This window comes from Drosophila simulans, unplaced genomic scaffold, assembly GCF_016746395.2.
Source record: "Drosophila simulans strain w501 unplaced genomic scaffold, Prin_Dsim_3.1 Segkk5_quiver_pilon, whole genome shotgun sequence".
Lineage (NCBI taxonomy): Eukaryota > Metazoa > Arthropoda > Insecta > Diptera > Drosophilidae > Drosophila > Drosophila simulans.
This window is the reverse complement of record NW_025416856.1, coordinates 597796-616152: the sequence shown is the minus strand read 5'-3', so window position 1 is coordinate 616152 and position 18357 is coordinate 597796. Positions and strand designations below refer to the sequence as shown.

General features: G+C 39.6%; 4 protein-coding genes and 1 long non-coding RNA gene across 16 annotated transcripts; 3 read left to right on the top strand and 2 right to left on the bottom strand.

The window, feature by feature from the left end:
* Nucleotides 1-15: 15 nt before the first annotated feature.
* LOC6740292 lies at nucleotides 16-1721 on the top strand. Its single transcript, XM_016172245.3, has 2 exons — nucleotides 16-259; nucleotides 639-1721. Exons 1-2 carry the CDS (start codon nucleotides 23-25, stop codon nucleotides 744-746), a joined length of 345 nt encoding a protein of 114 aa, XP_016026101.1. The 5' UTR covers nucleotides 16-22; the 3' UTR covers nucleotides 747-1721.
* Nucleotides 274-4112, bottom strand: LOC27209211. 3 transcript variants are annotated; one of them, XM_016184681.3, is made up of 3 exons: nucleotides 3416-4112; nucleotides 2335-2537; nucleotides 274-856 (listed from the first exon to the last, which is right to left on the bottom strand). In XM_016184681.3, the coding sequence occupies exons 1-3, from the start codon at nucleotides 3930-3932 to the stop codon at nucleotides 803-805; spliced, it is 774 nt and encodes a 257-aa protein (XP_016026099.1). In that variant the 5' UTR covers nucleotides 3933-4112; the 3' UTR covers nucleotides 274-802. The 3 variants fall into 3 exon arrangements, with proteins under 3 accessions (XP_016026099.1, XP_016026098.1, XP_016026100.1); XM_016184680.3 differs by lacking the exon at nucleotides 274-856 and adding an exon at nucleotides 919-2261; XM_016184682.3 differs by lacking the exon at nucleotides 274-856 and adding an exon at nucleotides 919-2264 and having other exon boundaries at nucleotides 3416-3932.
* A 2-nt stretch (nucleotides 4113-4114) lies between these two features.
* On the bottom strand, nucleotides 4115-13488 carry LOC6740287. Of its 9 annotated transcripts, none has more exons than XM_002077128.4 (2): nucleotides 7223-7964; nucleotides 4115-5135 (listed from the first exon to the last, which is right to left on the bottom strand). In XM_002077128.4, the coding sequence occupies exons 1-2, from the start codon at nucleotides 7549-7551 to the stop codon at nucleotides 4133-4135; spliced, it is 1332 nt and encodes a 443-aa protein (XP_002077164.2). In that variant the 5' UTR covers nucleotides 7552-7964; the 3' UTR covers nucleotides 4115-4132. The 9 variants fall into 9 exon arrangements, 1 of the variants encoding a protein (XP_002077164.2); XR_005544853.2 differs by lacking the exon at nucleotides 7223-7964 and adding an exon at nucleotides 12455-12748 and having other exon boundaries at nucleotides 4997-5135; XR_005544857.1 differs by lacking the exon at nucleotides 7223-7964 and adding an exon at nucleotides 10365-11722 and having other exon boundaries at nucleotides 4997-5135.
* On the top strand, nucleotides 5761-7972 carry LOC27207471. 2 transcript variants are annotated; one of them, XR_001600437.3, is made up of 3 exons: nucleotides 5761-5775; nucleotides 6958-7126; nucleotides 7186-7972. It is a non-coding gene; the product is annotated as an uncharacterized LOC27207471 (long non-coding RNA). The 2 variants fall into 2 exon arrangements; XR_005544862.2 differs by lacking the exon at nucleotides 5761-5775 and adding an exon at nucleotides 6072-6455.
* LOC27207928 (protein suppressor of forked) lies at nucleotides 13381-17236 on the top strand. The gene is made up of 9 exons (XM_016183556.3): nucleotides 13381-13757; nucleotides 13819-14141; nucleotides 14328-14603; nucleotides 14662-14965; nucleotides 15266-15457; nucleotides 15523-15936; nucleotides 15993-16100; nucleotides 16550-16850; nucleotides 16908-17236. The coding sequence occupies exons 1-9, from the start codon at nucleotides 13722-13724 to the stop codon at nucleotides 17153-17155; spliced, it is 2202 nt and encodes a 733-aa protein (XP_016026096.1). The 5' UTR covers nucleotides 13381-13721; the 3' UTR covers nucleotides 17156-17236.
* Nucleotides 17237-18357: the final 1121 nt, after the last annotated feature.

Below are 18357 nucleotides of genomic sequence, written 5' to 3'. Positions count from 1 at the left end.
CTTTCATTTGATTGTTAACACGATGCGATGGCAGTTGGCAATTATGTGGCTTTTCGCCTCGGCGTTTGCAGTACCTGTCATAAAGTGGCGCCGCCAAATAGTGACGCCGAAGCACTTGATGGCACCACCTTTGTTACCCATCGCACAGGACAAAGTTGTGGTCACCCCGCAGAAGCTTAGAGAAGTGGCTGACTTGAAGGCCATGATTCAAAAGGCCGTCGATGAGAACACTTCCGTGGTGTCCACTGCACCATCAAAGGTGAGTCATCAAAGTATCATCAGAAGTTCATTTTATTTTAACATAGACGGTGTGTACGAAGATTTAAATAGACTTTTTCATGAAACAATAATAAGTCTTATACTACAAACAATTACAGACTTAAAAAAATCAACGAATACTTATGTGGACTAATTGAGTCTCGAATTATAAACGCCGCGAATGCGATATTTACCGCTAATACCCCACAAAAAGTTTGTGGGAACTAGAAATGTCTAGCTCTTATTGTTTCAAAGATTTCGACGATCTAATACAAAGAAACAAACAGTCGTTTTTTGAACTGTCATTATGTTGGTCATCCTGTTTCTAGATTTTTTATATTTACTGATTGTCTAATTGTATCATTACCACGCTTTACCAGGATTTTCTAGCAACACTGGGTGGAAATTGGGGAACACCTTTATCCTTGCCTCCTTCCTGGACTGCGCCAGCCTTTAATCTTAAGTTTTCTTGGCATGGATTTGGCTAACAACATGCAACAAATTTGATCGAATTCGTAGCTCATACTCGTAGTATAAGTCAACATTAATCGAAGAGGTGCGGAAATCGCATAAGCTTCGAGCCGCGCCTTTTAAGGAACTGCAAGACGAGAGATCAAATGCGACCTCTGATTAATAATTAAACAAGAGTCAAGCAGTGACTAGCATTTGTAAGCTTTTATTCTTCGTCCAATCGACATCAAATCGGGGAGAAACTACGGAACGTTATGGTCTGGCGAATCTTTTATGTCATGAATTGATAATGAATGTTTGTCCTGTACAAAATCATCTTAAACCACTACATAATAATTTTAGTTATATATATAAGGTACCGTGAACAACAAAAAAGCTCTAAAATATGTTTAACATTATTTAATAAATCTGTGTTTCTACGTGGAATCGCAACTGAAAATAATTTACATTTCAGAGGTTAATGGAGACAACAACAATATATGTTGTATAACTAGGACATGTTCATTCCAATATATCAATATACATACATATACGTATGGTTAAAGCTTATATAGTAGCTAAATATATTTTAGGTGTTGACGCACAATACATCATTTTCTAATTTTTTCTTATGCGGCTTTATAAGTTTTGTTCCCATTGCAGTGAAAAAACAAAATCTAACAAATTACAAGCACATAACTTATAATTGATATCTACGATATGACTATTGCTGCCCAGCACTTTGTGATTTACCTTTTTTACTGTACTAATAACAAAGATTTGGTTATTTAGTTCGTGCCCATTAAACAATAATTTCTGAAAAATTTAACAGATTTTAAGTCCTCAGCATATTGACTAGTATTAAAAGGAAAAAAAAAAAAACAATTTCAATTTCAATTGGAATTCAATTGGAAAATGTAAATGTGTAGGAGTGTTGTTTGTGAGCATAGTTTCCAGATTATCATGGTTAGGTTCCCTCTGCCTAGCTCCAAAATAGATTTGATTACAAAGGACTTTCACGTTTCACTTTCAAGTGCATAATTCAAAGTCATTTTAGGCAAACGAATGGAATGTTCTCATAAATTATTGGCTTAATTACAGTGCTGGGCGCTGAAACAATGCAAACTCAATACAATTAAATTGGTTGAAGTACGTTAGAAGTAAGACGTTCAGGTGCAGCTTTGTTTTACTTAAATGTATAAATCTGCTTAAATAATGAACGTGATAAGGCTGCGAAGTTTAGAAAAATATTGATTCCGTGCCCTGCAGATGATGAAGACTGGCCTCAGTCCGTCAACAATAATACTAAATACGAAACTAATATGGCTCACTACATGCTAACACAACAGGGGGCTAGGCTAGTCTCAAGGTTGCACGACGTTTTAAAATATTCGTAAGTAAGCAAAATTCAACTCAAGCAGCAGGGACATTTAAAGCAAATCCGATTATCCCTGTTGTTCAAATGGCAATGTTGCGTATATGGTTGTTACTTCTTAACCAGGCGGCTGGAGGTGCTCTTGTGACTGCTCAGGTTTCTGCGGATGATGCTTCGGCTGCTGATGGAGATGTTCGGAATGGGCGTGGGATCATACATAGGGTTCATAGGGTATTTAGATCTTATCTAACCTCATCGATGTCCTCGCCTTCCGAAGAGCTGCGGATAGTATTGTATTGTGAGTTGCGGCTGCGCAGCATACGCAGGAAACTGCCCACGGCAAAAATAGTACGGCGGTGCCGATGAAATATTCCCTGGTATAAGGCCTCTCGTAATGTCTTCCTGTCCTCTAAATCCACCGATGACGTTATCGACGTTTGATGCGGCAATCGTGCTGGAAACACAAAATAATATATAAAAGACAATTCATAATAGGGTGAGCGAGAAATAAACCGTAAACAGAAAGCAATCGAAATGATGAATTAGTGCGATAAGAAGAGCTCCACAAGCAGAATTATTCTAGAAGTAAGGTCAGATTTCTGGCGCAAGCATTTGACGTACATATGGGAATAAACAAAAAAGAAGGCAAGAGCAATAGCCTGATAAGGTACCTATTTTCAAAGAAATTTTATAACTTAGCCTTAATTTTGTAAAAATATAAAAAAAATATATATATTAAAGATGACGACGAATTATTAAAGAATACACAATTTGGTATTGATATGTTAATACTCGTGCGATATAACGAATTCGTGGTGAAGAACATAAAGGACCCCAATAAAATATCGCTTAATTCAAGCAGACATTTATAATTTCCACTTTATATATATATACTTTTTATGGTCTGCTTGTAGCAACAAAAGAACACTGTAGTCTAGCCACTTCAGCAGGTGGGAGTGGGAATGATACAATTCAGCATTATTTTTTGGCATATCGATAGAAATTGGCAAGAAATTTAACATAATTAATAAAAATTAAAACAATTCAAAAGTTGAGATGTTTTAGGAATCAGAGTGGGCGTGGACAAAAAGTTTTCGGCATATAGAAATGGTGATTGAGCATATATACTTTATATGGTCGGAAACACTTTCTTCTACTAGTGACATACTTTTCAACGAATCTAGTATACCCTTTTACTTTACGAGCATCGGCTATAACAATTCAATCATACGTACTCCTTATTAGAGTTTTTTTTTTGCCTCGAAATACAAATGTCAAAAAACAATCACACTTTTTACTTAATTGATGTAATACTTATATTGGTATACTAACCAGCTATAGGTGACTTGGGCGATTTAAGTGAGTATTCGTCGAGGTTCTTGCCGCCAAGATCTAGTTTGAGCATCTTCTTCGTTAACTGTTGGGTGACCGCCTCTATGTTACTGGTCCTTTCTATCTTGATATCCACGTTTCGCTGGCTGACGGCACTCTTGGTGGGAATGGCATCCATTGACCCCGTCGATTCCGTCGTTGTCGTTGCTTCGGCCGCATCAGTCATGTTGTTGTTGTTGATGTTATCAATGTCGCTTGTGTTGATTTTTACCTTTTTTTGAAAAAGGTTCTTTTGAGTATTCCTTGACGGTTGCTGGCGGGAAACACTGTCATCTAGCGCCTCTTGTTCCGCCCTTGTTGTTGTGGTGTGCTTATCAGTATAATTGTTATTAACCACAGCAGTGTCTGGTGTAGAACCTACAAATGATGGAGACACTGGGGAACCACTACTTTCGTTGACCCCGCTTCTGCTACTGTTGCTTTCAACGACGTCGGCAGCGACAACAGCAACAACCATTGTTCGGAAGCGCGAGCGTCGCTAATTTTTATTTGTTTTCTGTTTTTTGTACTAAGCATATAAACGATGTCCGCTGACGTGCGCGCGCTTTTGAAATCTGTTCGGTTCTGCTGTCGGTTTTGCTATAGTTTTTTTTGTTCTTTTTGATTTAATGCGATTTTATTCGATTAAATTGTCGATTGTTTTTATATATATTGATTCTATGTCGCTTTCAGATCAAGGTTCGGTGGTCTATCTTCATTGGGTATTTTCATTGTAAAAATGTCGAAGCTGGTGCTATGCGGCGCCACCTGTTGAGCGGTGCAGTCAGTGACCGTAATCTGGGGCAAGGTCAGTATCAGTTGCTGCCTGCGACAACTGTCCTCCCCAGTACTCAGGTAGCTTAGATTGTCGATGATCTCATAGAGACGTCGTTGGTCACCGGATGTGTGTGCGACTTGGACAGCAGCTTGGCTCGTTGCTGCAGTCAGTGTGTGTTCTATAGTTCTTTCTCCTTCTGCTCCTGTTGGTTCATCCAATTCTGAAGTTGTACAATCCAAGTCACTATAATCACACATGCTAGTAAGCTGATAAGCTGCGTTCGATTTCAGCTCTGAGTTCAAGTCCGAATTCTCATCCGAACTTTGCACTTTTTCCAGATCCTCTCGCTTTACTGTTCTTATGTTCACCCAAATACCGTGGTCGCCTGCTTTCTTCTTGGCCTTGCGTGGCAAACGCTTGAGCAACGTCACCAGTCGACTGGCCGTTTCTTGAGCCGGACTCTCGTTACGCTGCACTTCGTCAAAGGGTAAACCCGTCGCTGGCCTTATTGCATTACGCTTTCTCTGGCCAATCGATTGCAGGTACTTTATATTAGCCTGTAACCCCCGTTCGTAATAGCTGCTGGCCAGTTGCAAATAGCCGTGGAAATTCACCGGAAGTTGCTGTTGTGGGCTTTCCGCGGGACACTTATTAATATTTATCTTATAATTGAGGCGGCCCCAGGCCCTGGTTTGGCTTCCGTGCACGGAGGCCACCTGCACCTCATCACTGGGTCCAATTTGGCTCTCCCTTCTCCATGGAATCCGGTTGACCAGGTGGCGTAGCTGCTCGCAACTATGAGCACTTCTAATCCGACGCACTGCGTCGTTGTAAGTCTCGTCAGACAATTTACCAGACCACACTGGACGTTGGCTGCGAGACGAATAGGTAGTATCGTCGGATCTGCAATTAGTGAAAGCACCAATTAGTCATGAGCGGAAAATAGAATGGAACCAAACAAAACATTAATTAGAATGGCAAGTGAAAACACGACAAAGTTCCCCGACTATCAGATACCCGTTACTCAGCTAGTAATAATGCGAACGCAAAATTGCATCATTTTACTGGGATATCGATAAATATTGCGGAATACATTGAGAAAAAATTTAAAAATTGTTTAAAAGTGTTGTCCGTTTTGCCGTTTTGAGCGTTTTGTAGGTGAAAGGTGGGGCGCGGCCAAACAATAAAAAGAAGAAAAATCAAAACATTTGGGAGGTTTGTGGGCATTAGAATGGCCGTGGCAAAAAGAATTTTGTCAAATCGATAGAAAATTAACAAAACTTATAACAATATGAAAAATTAACAAAATATTTTTTAAGTGTGGGCGTGGCACTTATGGGCGGTTTGTGAGCGAAAATGCTTCGTTCTGCGTGTTACATACTTTTCAACGGATCTAATATACCCTTTCACTCTACGATTAACGTGTGTAAAAATTAATCTCAGTGAGTAAAATTGATTTTATATGGTGTGATGTAATTTTTATACCCGTTACTAGATTCGTTGAAAAGTATGTAGCAGGCAGAAGAAAGCGTTTCCATATAAGGTAAACATTCTTGATCGTGATCAATGTTTTGATTTTTCTTCGTTTTATTGCTGGTCTTGCCAATTTCGATCGGTATTGGCCACGGGTGGAGGGGCGTGGGACACCTACAAAACGCTAAAACGGTCACGCCCACACTCTTGATAAATTGTTAAATATTTTCTCATATTATTTATCTTTATCCCAGATATCCTACAGCATTCTCTCATGTTTTTAATATCCACTCTTTCACCTTCTGCTATAGTTATGATCGGACTACCACATAAAATTTAAATTTTTTCGTGTTGCTTGGTATATAACATTAGGACCTAGATCGACTGTGAGCAGGTAGATAACTCCGTGCAAATGCAGTTGCCAGAAACGCAAACAATTTGGATGAATTGAGTTTGAAGAACAAGAATATGGCAAAAAGCTTGTATAAAGGTGGAAGGAAAGAAATGAGAGAGACCGGAGAGCGAAAAGACAAGAGTACAGAGAGCGTTTACGTGCCAGTCGCAAGGTAGTAACGGTCCAATGTTAAAATTTCAGCGGGACAAACAGTAAAACCAAAGACACTAGACACTTAGACCTGGAGAATAGAGATATCAGAAATTAACGTTACAAGGAGGCCTGTAAAAGCAGGTCAATCGCTGGAAGCGACACAGTCATCGAGAAACTGAACGCATGCGAACAATGTGCAGCAAGTAAAAGTCAAGGGAGATACGGCTGTGAACTTCGACAAGGGATAAAATTGCTTATCGAGACGTTCGGGCCAAAGAAATAGTTACAATATATTGTGGGGTTGGAAACGGCGTGATTACCAATAGAGAACGCTATAATCGATTGCCTTCAATACTAGATACCCGCACAAAACGGCAAATACATATTCATATATTCTGTGCCGAATGAACAAACTTGTTGATATAATATTTTCTTACTTTTCTTAATGCAAATTCACATCAGCCCTCTTTATAGGTATATTGTACTCCCAAAGTAAACCATTCCTCAAAAGGTAGGAAGATAACAGGTATAGGTGGCAGGTAACGGGCAGGAGTAAGCGTAGCCGCCGCAATGAAGTATATTAATTATTGATTAGGATCACGGTTTCTCTTGTATTTATCGCATTGGGAGGTATTTTTGATTAATTTGCTTAATATGTTATTTTAGAGTTTCTTTGTTTGCTTTGTTTTTCCATTTTTATGGCAGGGGTACCTCCAGGGGAGTAAATCTCTCAACAGCTAAAACAAGCTATAAGGTAATGGTATTGGCTTAAAGAGTGTTGACACCATAAACAACCTGCCATCAGCTGGAATGAAGACGTGTGAAACATATTGAGTGAAATCACTAGCGTTAGACATGCGGAAGCCATATCTACGTAAATTGAGCTGTATGATTTTTTCAACATGTTTATGGTAGTAACTATCAAATTTTCAGTTGGCTATATCCACCCATAATTAAAACACCGCCAAACCTGGGGAAGTAATGCACATGAGTTGGCCACACATCGCGAAACTGCACATATCCTGACGCTAATAAAGCAGGCTCCCGAGATTTTTTCACCGAGGGTATCCTCTTTCGTCGCCGATGGCTTGCATTTCGGGATACACATCCAGATCCAAGCTGCTGCTGCAAATGGCATTGTAACTTGTAATCCCTATAGTGGTTAGCTACTTCGTGACAAAAGAGATCCGGCCAAAAACACTTTGTATTGTACTCTCTTTTCATGGTCATTCGTGAAAAATACTGGCTTCCACTGCCCAGAGCAACGCCTTCTACAACCAAGCCGACAGAGGAGCACATGCCTCAGGCCCTTGGAAAATTTTACGGCATCAAGCCTAAGATATAATAGACCGTTAGCACGCTTCAAGCCAACTTGCTCGTCGGAGCCAACAATGTAAACTGCGTGGGTTGACATTGATGGCTTCTCCTCGTCGCTTGTTGTTTCGGGATATAATTGAACATTTATTGAACAGTCGAACAATACAATTTATGTTAGCAACAGCAGTTTGCGGTTATTTGTTATCACGTCAGGTCGCGATTTGTTTTTGTTTGTTCGACGACGGATTGGAGTTGAAAATGAACAAAAAGCTGAATTGTTGGGTTACTGAACTGTATATATTAAGACCCTCTAAAAAATAAAAAAAAACCATTTAAATATGTATAACCACTAAAATAATTTTGGTACACAATAAAGGTTCTGAAAAAACGATAATCACGAAAATATGTTTAACCTGGATTATCAAGACATTGCCACTAATGTACTACTCTGTGAATAAAAATTCAGGGTAAGACAAATTTAATTGAAAAGATCCCGACAAACACACCCAACCATACCCACTTTCACATGCATTGCCCCCATTCACTTCCACATTCACACCCAACAATCTAAAGACACTTAGGCTTAGTGGGCGTGGACCACCCTCAATAGAAAAATTACCAAAGTTCATGTCGTTAACCATCGTAACTGGAACATCTTGCATATAACAACCCCTTTTTTAGAAGCCAATCTGTCCAATTTGCATATCTCGTCTCACGATAAACAACAATAAAATACGACACAGAACGAACTATGTCAAAAATCGTTAATAGAGTTGTTGGATAGATCCAGAGTTATACAATCTAGGAGCAAGAACTCGCAAGCCGTCGAAAGACACTTTGTAACGATGTCCCAGGGACTATTTAAAAAAAATGTAACACATATTTATAAAGAAAATTCGTAGCATTAAAGGTTCAAAATGAAATGAGTTATAGTCAAGAGAGAATGCTATAGTCGAGTTCCCCAGATATCAGATACCCGTTACTCAGGTAGAAGTGTGAACGACATATTTCAATATTTTTTAGAAATAGAAACAAATTTAAAAATTGTTCCAATGTAGGCGTGACAGTTTTGAGTGGTTTGTGGGCGGTAGAGTGTGCGTGTCAAAAAGTTTTTGGCAAACTAAAACAGAAAGACCGATAAAATCATGCAAAAAATTTCAGTTTTAGGCGGTTTGTGAGCGTTAGAGTGGTGATGGTACCATTTGGCTAATCTCGACATTCTAGCTATAACGGACCATAAACGCTTTCTTCTACCTGTTACATATGTACTTTTCAACGAATCTTTTACTCTTTACTCTTTTACCTCTTACTCTACGAGTATTTTGTATCTTTGTATTTTGTATTTCGATGTCGTAGAATTTAACATCTGGTACCATGTTCAGAAATATCTTTATGCTCTTTAGAACTAAGCAGTACGATTTTAAAGGAGGATAGTTAACCCTAAAGTGACTGGCAGATGGAAACGATTCGGCCTTATGGGATATACATATACATATATTTGTACAATATTCCTGATTAGGATCACTAGCCGAATTGGTGTGGTAATGAATGTCTGTCCGTATGGACGCTATAATCTCGAAAACTATAAAAGCTTTGAAGTTAAGATAATGTATGCATTTCTTTTCTTTCCTTCTTTTCTGATTTTCGAAGCAATCATGTTTTAATTATCCGTAGACCTTGATTCGGAACTTTATATGTTTTTTCGATTAGTGTTCTAAATATTTTGCTAATACAGACAGAACGCACTTAATGTTCCATCTATTAAATAAAGTGATATTTAAAGTAACCAAACTCGTTTGGGAATATATTGACAATTTCCAACTTAATTATCTCTGTCTCTTGTATATTTAGGAAAATTAACGTTATAAAGACAAAGGGAACGGGTATTGTAGATTTTCTCTTAACTATTGGGAGAGCGAGGGAGAAACTTTGAAATTTGATTGTCATATCCATTAAATTGTTTAGAAAAAGAAGAGAGCATGCTCTAGTCGAGTTGCCCGACTATCAGATACCCGTTACTCAGCTAGTGTGAATGCGAACGCGAAATTTCTCGATTTTTTACCAAAATATATTGGGCAATAAAAAGAAAAAAGTTAAAAATTGATTAAAAGTGTGGGCGTGCCCGTTTTGAGCGTTTTGAAAGTGATAGGAGGGGCGGGGCAACAGTGTTTATGGTATTCAGATAAACATTGGCAAGACAAACAATAAAACGAAGAAAAATCTAAAAAATAAATTTCAAAAGTGTGGTCGTGGTGTTCTGGGAGGTTTGCGGCGGTTGGAGTGGGCAAACATTTGATTTTGCAAATCAATAGAAATTTACATGACTATAAGAAAATGAAAAACAAGAGAAAATGCTGTAGTCGAGCTCCCCGACTATGATATACCCGTTACTCAGCTAGTATTAAATTAACTAATTTTGTATAGAAATTTCTCTAATTTCGTATGATTAATTGTATAGTCCAAGCAAAAAAAACACCTGATTTCATGGTAGTGATTCCATATTAAATTACTTTACAAATAATAACCACAAAAATAATAACAAATTAAGGAAAAAATGTAGCAACAGCCTTATTTAACTCCCTTTTAGCTGAAATTACTTTGCACTTGAAAAATTAGTGTTAGGTCCTAAGACTAAAATTTCTCCCAAAATCGCGAAAAATTCACTTTTTAATTATAACTATCTAAACAAACTTAAATAAGCTGCAAAATGAGGTCTATTTCATTAATGCGTTTGGCTGCATTCACTTTAAATCCCTTTCGTTTTATAACAAAAATATTTTAGTATGACTACTTACATTTTTAAGGTATTAACGGGCAGAGCGATTTTTTGTTAGTTTTCACAGCCAAAAACAAATACAACAAACCACAATGAATAAAACTCATTTTTTAGAATGAAAAAAAAAAACGATATGGTTCAAACAAAGACACTAGAATAACTAGTTAACTATAACTAGTATAACTAGTAACTAGTAATTCTACTGTCTTTGGTTCAAAAGATATATAAATATTTGTATCAATGGAAAAACTTATTATTGCAGACATTATTGTGCGTGCAACAGCTGTTTCAACAGCTGATTTCTGTGTTCATTAAATGGGTTTTCGCCAAAAAAAAAAAGGGTACATACAGCTGTGTTAAAAAAAATAGCAGTGCTTGAGACCTGCGAGTTTAAGATAAAAAATTCCTATGATTTACAATTTTAATGGTCAAATTTTTTTTTATAATATCGTTAGGTATTTAATTTCAAACAATAAAGCAAATGTATCACTTTTATTTCTTCAATAGTTTCGAAAATATACTTTCGAAACAACATACATAATAGCCAGAAATTCTGGTGTTCACTAAAATAGCAGTTTTCGGGGAGTTTTTCGACAGTTTTTCATATTCGTCAGAATATGACAGTAAGACATCACTAAGTATATTTGCATATACGTTTTGGTCTATAATACCATAAATCATATGGTATGGACTCATACCATTGTAGAAAAACAAGCCCATACCAGGATTTTTGGTCCACCATGATTGAAAGTCATCAGTGGGTGTTTTGGGTGGTACTCCGTGTTTGGAGGTTATCAGATATACTGTAGTGAACCAGTTCCACCAAATAGCACTATTTGTGCTATATAGCACCATCAATCCAAAGGATATTACGCCATTTGGAGACTGGACAGATTAGGTAGGTTTTAGGGGAGCTTAACCTTGCCTTAATATGCCTAGAGCTAAGTAGGGGATCCTTTCGTGGACTCCTCGCACTTAAATTTCGATTCAGTAGTCATCTCTGAATAGTAACGGCGCCGATTCCGAAGTTCAGCTTAGACTTTATGTCCCTAAAGGATGCAAAAGGATAGACTTTGCTGTAAAATTAACATTCTTTTCTCGTGGGAACAGTGGTGTCCTTTACCCACTAAAATATATATTTTTTATAATTTATTGCCCTTTTAAATATATGAATTAACTTAACCAAACTAACTTTTTAGAAAATATTGATAATTTCGGGACTTTACGTTGGTCAAAACCAGACACTGCTATTCTTATGATGCAAATAAAAAAAAATAACATGAAAAACTATCGGGGTTTTCTTTTTTTCCCTATCTACACATTCAATTTTACAAGAAAAAGTGGATTAAAGAGTATATTCCGAAAAGGGATATGGAAAAATACCTTTGTATTTCTTAGCTTCCGTCGCACTGCTATTTTTTTGAACACAGCTGTACTTAAACTCAAATGTCGGGCTTATATACAGAGTTCACGAGATCTCTCCGTTAATTCAGACAGACCGACGTGGCAAGATCGACTCTGCTATTCCTGATTAAGAAAATTCATACTTTATACGGTCGGAAAGATTTCCTTATATTTCTTGCATACGTTTTAACGAATCTAGTATATCCTTTTTCTCTACGAGTAACGGTCATACCAACAACAGTGTGCGCTGCTCAAAAATAGGCAATACCGCAATGTGGGACAGAAGAATTTGGTAACGGAGAAGACGAATTCCGCTAAATTGAGCCTTAAGTCATGCACAATTAGAACAGAGGAAAACCTAATGCATAGGTAAGGTGTTCGTGCGTATGTGAAAGGAATACACACACACAGTGTTTGTTCCACTTTGAAATACAAAACCGCGTCAGTGTGACACACTTATTGCGCCTTATTACACACACACACACAGTCAATGGTATTAGGAAAGGGAGAGTGGCGCACGTACGCTAATATTTTTCACTAGCTTATCGATAATAAACGTTCTGAGGATTAATAAGGAGAACAAAAAACTAAGCAGTAACCAGCCACACGACCTGCAGCTTTTCGTATTCGCGATGCAAAATGTATTCTCCGTAGTGTCAAAAAAGAAAACTAGCAAAAGCGAGGGTATTCATTACAAATTCTTACTCCAAATATACCGCTAAGACATCAACAACATCTGTTGGCCTCTGCGTCTGCAATGATTGTGTTGCTCTCCTGGAACACGCACATGTGTGTGTGTATCTTTTTTACCTTGGCAGTTTAATCAATCAGTTTCAATGAATGACACTAATACTATCTCTCGGCTAATAAATGCACTTTGTTTTGTTTGATTGCCACTCTTGATTGTTTAACGTTTGTTTTAAAACTTTTTTTGACACTTCGCCAATGTGACCGTATACTGGTACTGAAGAAATACCGATAAATATGCCAATCTATTCCTAGGATTAGATTCTGGGTATTCCTTAAACTGTTAAATTGTTGGAATGTTGAACACTCAACATTATACAGGCTAACAACAACAAAAAATTTTAGCGCAACTATATTTCAATAACACATTTCTGTGTTTCTGTTTCTATTATTTATATTCAGCAAAAAATAGGTACCGTTTACCTTGTTGAATTTTGTTATCACTCGGACTGGTAATTAAAACATTCGAGAACAATTTATTGGCTTAAATTAAAATATTTTCGTATGTTTTCATAGTTCCTTTTGTTCGAATACCACAATACCAAGAATACCTTACGTCATTTTATGTAATATTATTTTAATGTATAATTTATAAGGTAAACAGGAACATTTTTTAACTAGTTAAGCTACTAGGCATACAATTTTAGGCTTCCTAAAAAAGCCTTTTAATTAAATATTACCTTGGACTTCAACTGTACAACTTAGACGTAGAAACGGGTCAAAGTATAGCATATAAGATCTGTTAACAACCTTCATCTTAGCAATGTACGCGTCAAGAAAAATGTATTAGTGGAAACCGGCTATAATATATATTGCTACTGCTTGAATTCATAATTTACAGATTTAGTACCTTTAACGGATTTTAAAACCGTATATCTTATTTTTGTTTATAATTAGTGACCGCTGTACTACACATACCTCGTAAATCTTCCGTTTCAATGGTAAGGCCCGCGATGTGATTGGCGATGACACTATCGCAGTTTCATCCAATCAGTCGTCGATATCCAAGCCGCCGCATTGCAACACTTCTAAAAGAATTCGGAAAAGCGGCATCCAAGCGTTGCTCCAGGTGATTGCGTAGCGAATCCACCAACAGGAAGTCCAACGGAAGGAAGGAACTTTCCCGAGCCAAGGAGCAGCGCAAGTAAGACACAGGCAAAAGGGCCAAAAGAGCGGAGGCAAATTGTCCAGGAAATACAACGACAACTTGCAAAGACTGTAAGCAATGTCTTCGGCCAGAGACCTTATCAAAGTCGACATAGTAAGTAAAACATGGGCTTTATTTGGATGATAACAACATAGTTTTACTTATCGATGACAAGGAATGGGGCATGGAGCGCCTGGTGCGAGCTCAGCAAGTGGTGGAGCTGCGGCCCTATGACATCGAGTCCTGGAGTGTCATGATCCGCGAGGCCCAAACGCGGCCAATCCACGAAGTACGCAGTCTTTACGAGTCGCTAGTTAATGTGTTCCCGACAACCGCTCGGTACTGGAAGCTATACATTGAGATGGAGATGCGCTGCCGGTACTACGAACGCGTAGAGAAACTTTTCCAACGCTGCCTAGTCAAGATTTTAAACATCGACCTATGGAAGCTCTATCTTACCTACGTGAAGGAAACCAAGTCGGGTCTAAGCACTCACAAGTAACTACCTTAGTTCTACCTTATTTAACATAATTTGAAATCTTAGAAACTATTATAATTTTTGTCAAAACTTGCAATGCAGCGAAAGAATAATTTTTTTTTGTTTAAAGCATATTGGTTTTTTCGATGCACAACATGTTTTTAATTCTGACACGCTTATTCTATTGGACTTAACTCTGTTCTCAGAGAAAAAATGGCCCAGGCTTATGATTTTGCACTGGAGAAAATCGGCATGGATCTACACTCGTTCAGCATCTGGCAGGATTACATATACTTTCTGCGGGGCGTTGAAGCAGTGGGCAACTATGCTGAGAACCAGAAGATCACAGCAGTGCGCCGCGTATATCAAAAGGCGGTAGTCACACCTATCGTGGGCATCGAGCAGTTGTGGAAGGACTATATCGCATTCGAGCAAAACATAAACCCTATTATATCAGAGAAGATGAGTCTGGAGCGATCTAAGTGAGTGTTACGCGCAGCGTTTGCTAAATGTTCTTTCTAAATTCCCACTTTAAACCAGGGATTACATGAACGCCCGTCGTGTTGCCAAAGAGTTGGAATACCACACAAAGGGTCTCAATCGCAACCTGCCAGCCGTCCCGCCCACACTCACAAAGGAGGAGGTGAAGCAAGTGGAGCTGTGGAAGCGCTTTATCACGTATGAGAAGTCTAATCCGTTGCGCACTGAAGATACGGCCCTAGTCACCCGTCGCGTCATGTTCGCCACAGAGCAATGTTTGCTGGTGCTCACCCACCACCCGGCAGTGTGGCACCAGGCTTCCCAATTCCTGGACACCAGTGCTCGCGTGCTCACCGAGAAAGGCGTGCGTACTAGTGTTGAAAACATTTCACCTATTCTCTGCGTTACTGTAGTGAATCAAATAGAGCGGGTTATGCCCTTTGCTTGGTGGTGGGCAAAGGTCAAAACCAAAAACGAATCAAATATAGTCTCTTGTTTGCTGAGAAGTGTCGCCCCTCGGGTAAGGGAGCACGCAGTGGCACAACACAGATGCCTTTCCGTGGCTTGCCCCGTTGCCCCTGGCCAGGCCGCACGCGTTTTACTCTTTATAACTAAGTCGAACTTTGTGTATTTACATGTTTAATTCCTTATTAAAACGTTGCAGGACGTCCAGGCGGCCAAGATTTTTGCGGACGAGTGCGCTAATATACTGGAGCGGTCTATAAACGGCGTGCTAAACCGAAATGCGTTGCTATATTTTGCCTATGCGGACTTTGAAGAAGGACGGCTAAAGTACGAGAAGGTGCACTCCATGTACAACAAGCTGTTACAGTTGCCAGACATTGATCCCACATTGGTAGGAACACACATATTGAATATGTTTCATCAAATATTTGTTACCATTGAAATGGAATACTCCAGGTCTATGTTCAGTACATGAAGTTCGCCCGTCGTGCTGAGGGGATCAAGTCGGCCCGTAGCATTTTTAAGAAAGCTCGAGAGGACGTAAGGTCGCGCTATCACATTTTCGTGGCCGCTGCTTTGATGGAGTACTATTGCTCCAAGGACAAAGAAATTGCGTTCCGCATCTTCGAGCTGGGATTGAAGCGTTTTGGTGGCAGTCCAGAGTATGTGATGTGCTACATTGACTACCTGTCCCATCTAAACGAGGACAATAATACGCGCGTCCTGTTTGAACGGGTACTTAGTTCAGGTGGTTTGTCGCCGCACAAGAGTGTTGAGGTCTGGAATCGCTTCCTCGAGTTCGAGTCTAATATTGGGGATCTCTCCAGCATCGTTAAGGTCGAACGTCGCCGTAGTGCCGTTTTCGAGAACGTACGTCTTTTACTACTTTTTTTTTTTTGAATATCTTATAATATTTTTGTCTAAAGCTTAAAGAGTATGAGGGCAAGGAGACCGCCCAGCTGGTTGACCGCTACAAATTTCTGGACCTTTACCCCTGCACCAGCACCGAGCTCAAGTCAATAGGATATGCTGAGGTGCGTAACCGCCGAATTTACTTATTTATAAAAACATAAACAAACAAAACAAGCTAGCATCCATAACCGCGAAATAATTGGAATTTCTTGTTATACTACAACAAACGATAACATGTGATCGTGTAGTAATCGCCATAACAGTTGAATGTCTGAAGACATTTCTTGAAAATTGATACATTCATTAAAATTTGTCCAATTTGAGACAGTTTGTAGGAACTCATTTGAAATGAAAGAGCACGACTATTTTATTTTATTTTATATGTGCGAACAAGAAAGGGATAGCCGAACTTTTTTACAATACTTTTTATAGGATCTTGTTTGGTCTATGCAAGTACGATTTTACCTATAAATCGCTCTGTGCAGTATAGTGCTCTTTTTTGTTGGCACATGCTTCACAAAATGTGTGTCCTTACTTACTTTTCTCGGTTCGATCACCTCCGTTCTTGCAGAATGTGGGCATTATACTGAACAAGGTGGGTGGTGGAGGTCAAAGCCAGAACACCGGAGAGGTCGAGACAGATAGCGAGGCAACGCCACCGTTGCCACGTCCAGATTTCTCCCAGATGATTCCATTTAAGCCGCGTCCATGTGCTCATCCTGGTGCCCATCCACTTGCAGGTGGTGTATTTCCGCAACCGCCAGCTCTGGCCGCTTTGTGCGCCACCCTGCCTCCACCGAACTCCTTCCGTGGACCGTTCGTTAGCGTAGAGCTACTGTTCGATATCTTCATGCGTCTCAATCTTCCGGACTGTGAGTGTACCTGATTGAAACTCCCTTCAATTTACTTTGAACAATTATCTTACTTAGCCGCACCGCAACCGAATGGAGACAACGAATTGTCGCCTAAGATCTTCGATCTGGCTAAGTCGGTTCACTGGATCGTGGACACAAGCACGTATACGGGGGTGCAGCACAGTGTTACGGCCATTCCACCGCGCCGGCGACGACTGCTGCCTGGGGGCGATGATAGTGACGACGAGCTGCAGACCGCTGTGCCGCCCTCCCACGATATATATCGCCTGCGGCAGCTAAAGCGTTTCGCCAAGTCTAATTAAGGAACGTTAAAAAAACATATTTTCACTTTTTTCTTTCAATTTATGTATTTACAAGAAATCCAATAAAGCAAACCACATTAATTAGGTTTCGTTTTGTTGGAAGGTGCTTCGGAATTTGCGTTCATGCCTTTGGCATCATTGTCCATTGTGGTACTTTCAAATTTTCCTTTAAGAAATCAACTGCGTGTTCGGTTGCCAACTTCTTCTCTTCATTTAGCCCTTCTTTTATGCGTTTTCCCATCTCCTGGTTTTTAGCATTACCCAATTTTTTCACTTCACAGTTGCTCTGCACATGGATTTGGTGACCTACTAGATTCTCAAAAATCTTTCTACGAACAGCACACACATAAGGGTCGATGTGCTTGTGCAGGCACTTCATTTCCGTGTAGTGTTCGAACCCGGATATAAATTCGGCCTGCTTTCCCTCCACCACACTTTGCAGATAGCTTATCTTTTCCAGTCGATATCGCTTGCGCAGCGGTTGCAACCGTCGCTGGATAACCACGGGCGACAGGCTAATCCCCGAAAGTCGTGATGCCATCTGGAGACCCAGGAGAGCGTCACATCGAACCCGTTTGTGTGCATTGTGCCATAGGACCGGATATTGTTCGTAAAGCTGTAGTAGACGGCTGTTCTCTCGGGCATAGTGACGATGCCGTTTTTATAAAGATTGCTGCTTGCACAGGAAGCTCAATTGTTCAAAGTGCGTAAACTTGGTAATATCATCCAATTCACAGTCCGCCTCCTAGCGCTTCCTTTGCTTGAGAAATCTTTGACACAGCGTCGAGACGCGGATCCGAACTTCCGTCACGCCGAAGCTTCGGCAGCAATAAGTACTCCAGGCATTCGTTATCCTACGCCAGGAGTCGCGGCACAGCTCCATGTTGAGGAATGCGACTGGTTCCAGAGACGATGCTCCGAGCGGTACAAATCGATCAGGCGGTGTAAATGGTGAGTCGTTAGACGTTGGCCCTCTAAAACGGGTGATACCTCCTGGGGAAGAAGATTGAATTGCGAAAGAATAAGTTTAATTTCATTTTATAACTGTGATATTCAACGCAGTGACGAAGGCGACTACTTTATGCACAGGGAGAAATATTCAAAAGTGAGGAAGCCACTAGTCATATACCAAAGGTATCAAAAACTAATACGGTAAAATTATTTTTCGCCTCAAATCATCACATGTTTTTCCTATAAAGGTA

Bases quoted from the DNA above. Each gene is read 5' to 3' on its own strand.
- LOC6740292 (XM_016172245.3), top strand. From the start codon at position 23: ATGCGATGGCAGTTGGCAATTATGTGGCTTTTCGCCTCGGCGTTTGCA. The intron at 260-638 runs GTGAGTCATCAA...ACGCTTTACCAG, and splicing joins TGTCCACTGCACCATCAAAG to GATTTTCTAGCAACACTGGG.
- LOC27209211 (XM_016184682.3), bottom strand. From the start codon at position 3,932: ATGGTTGTTGCTGTTGTCGCTGCCGACGTCGTTGAAAGCAACAGTAGC. The intron at 2,538-3,415 runs GTTAGTATACCA...TTGTGTTTCCAG, and splicing joins GCCCAAGTCACCTATAGCTG to CACGATTGCCGCATCAAACG. The intron at 2,265-2,334 runs GTTAGATAAGAT...CATCTCCATCAG, and splicing joins AAGGCGAGGACATCGATGAG to CAGCCGAAGCATCATCCGCA.
- LOC6740287 (XM_002077128.4), bottom strand. From the start codon at position 7,551: ATGTGCTCCTCTGTCGGCTTGGTTGTAGAAGGCGTTGCTCTGGGCAGT. The intron at 5,136-7,222 runs GTTTGGCGGTGT...CACTAATTGCAG, and splicing joins CATGTGCATTACTTCCCCAG to ATCCGACGATACTACCTATT.
- LOC27207928 (XM_016183556.3), top strand. From the start codon at position 13,722: ATGTCTTCGGCCAGAGACCTTATCAAAGTCGACATA. The intron at 13,758-13,818 runs GTAAGTAAAACA...ATCGATGACAAG, and splicing joins ACCTTATCAAAGTCGACATA to GAATGGGGCATGGAGCGCCT. The intron at 16,101-16,549 runs GTGCGTAACCGC...CCGTTCTTGCAG, and splicing joins AGTCAATAGGATATGCTGAG to AATGTGGGCATTATACTGAA.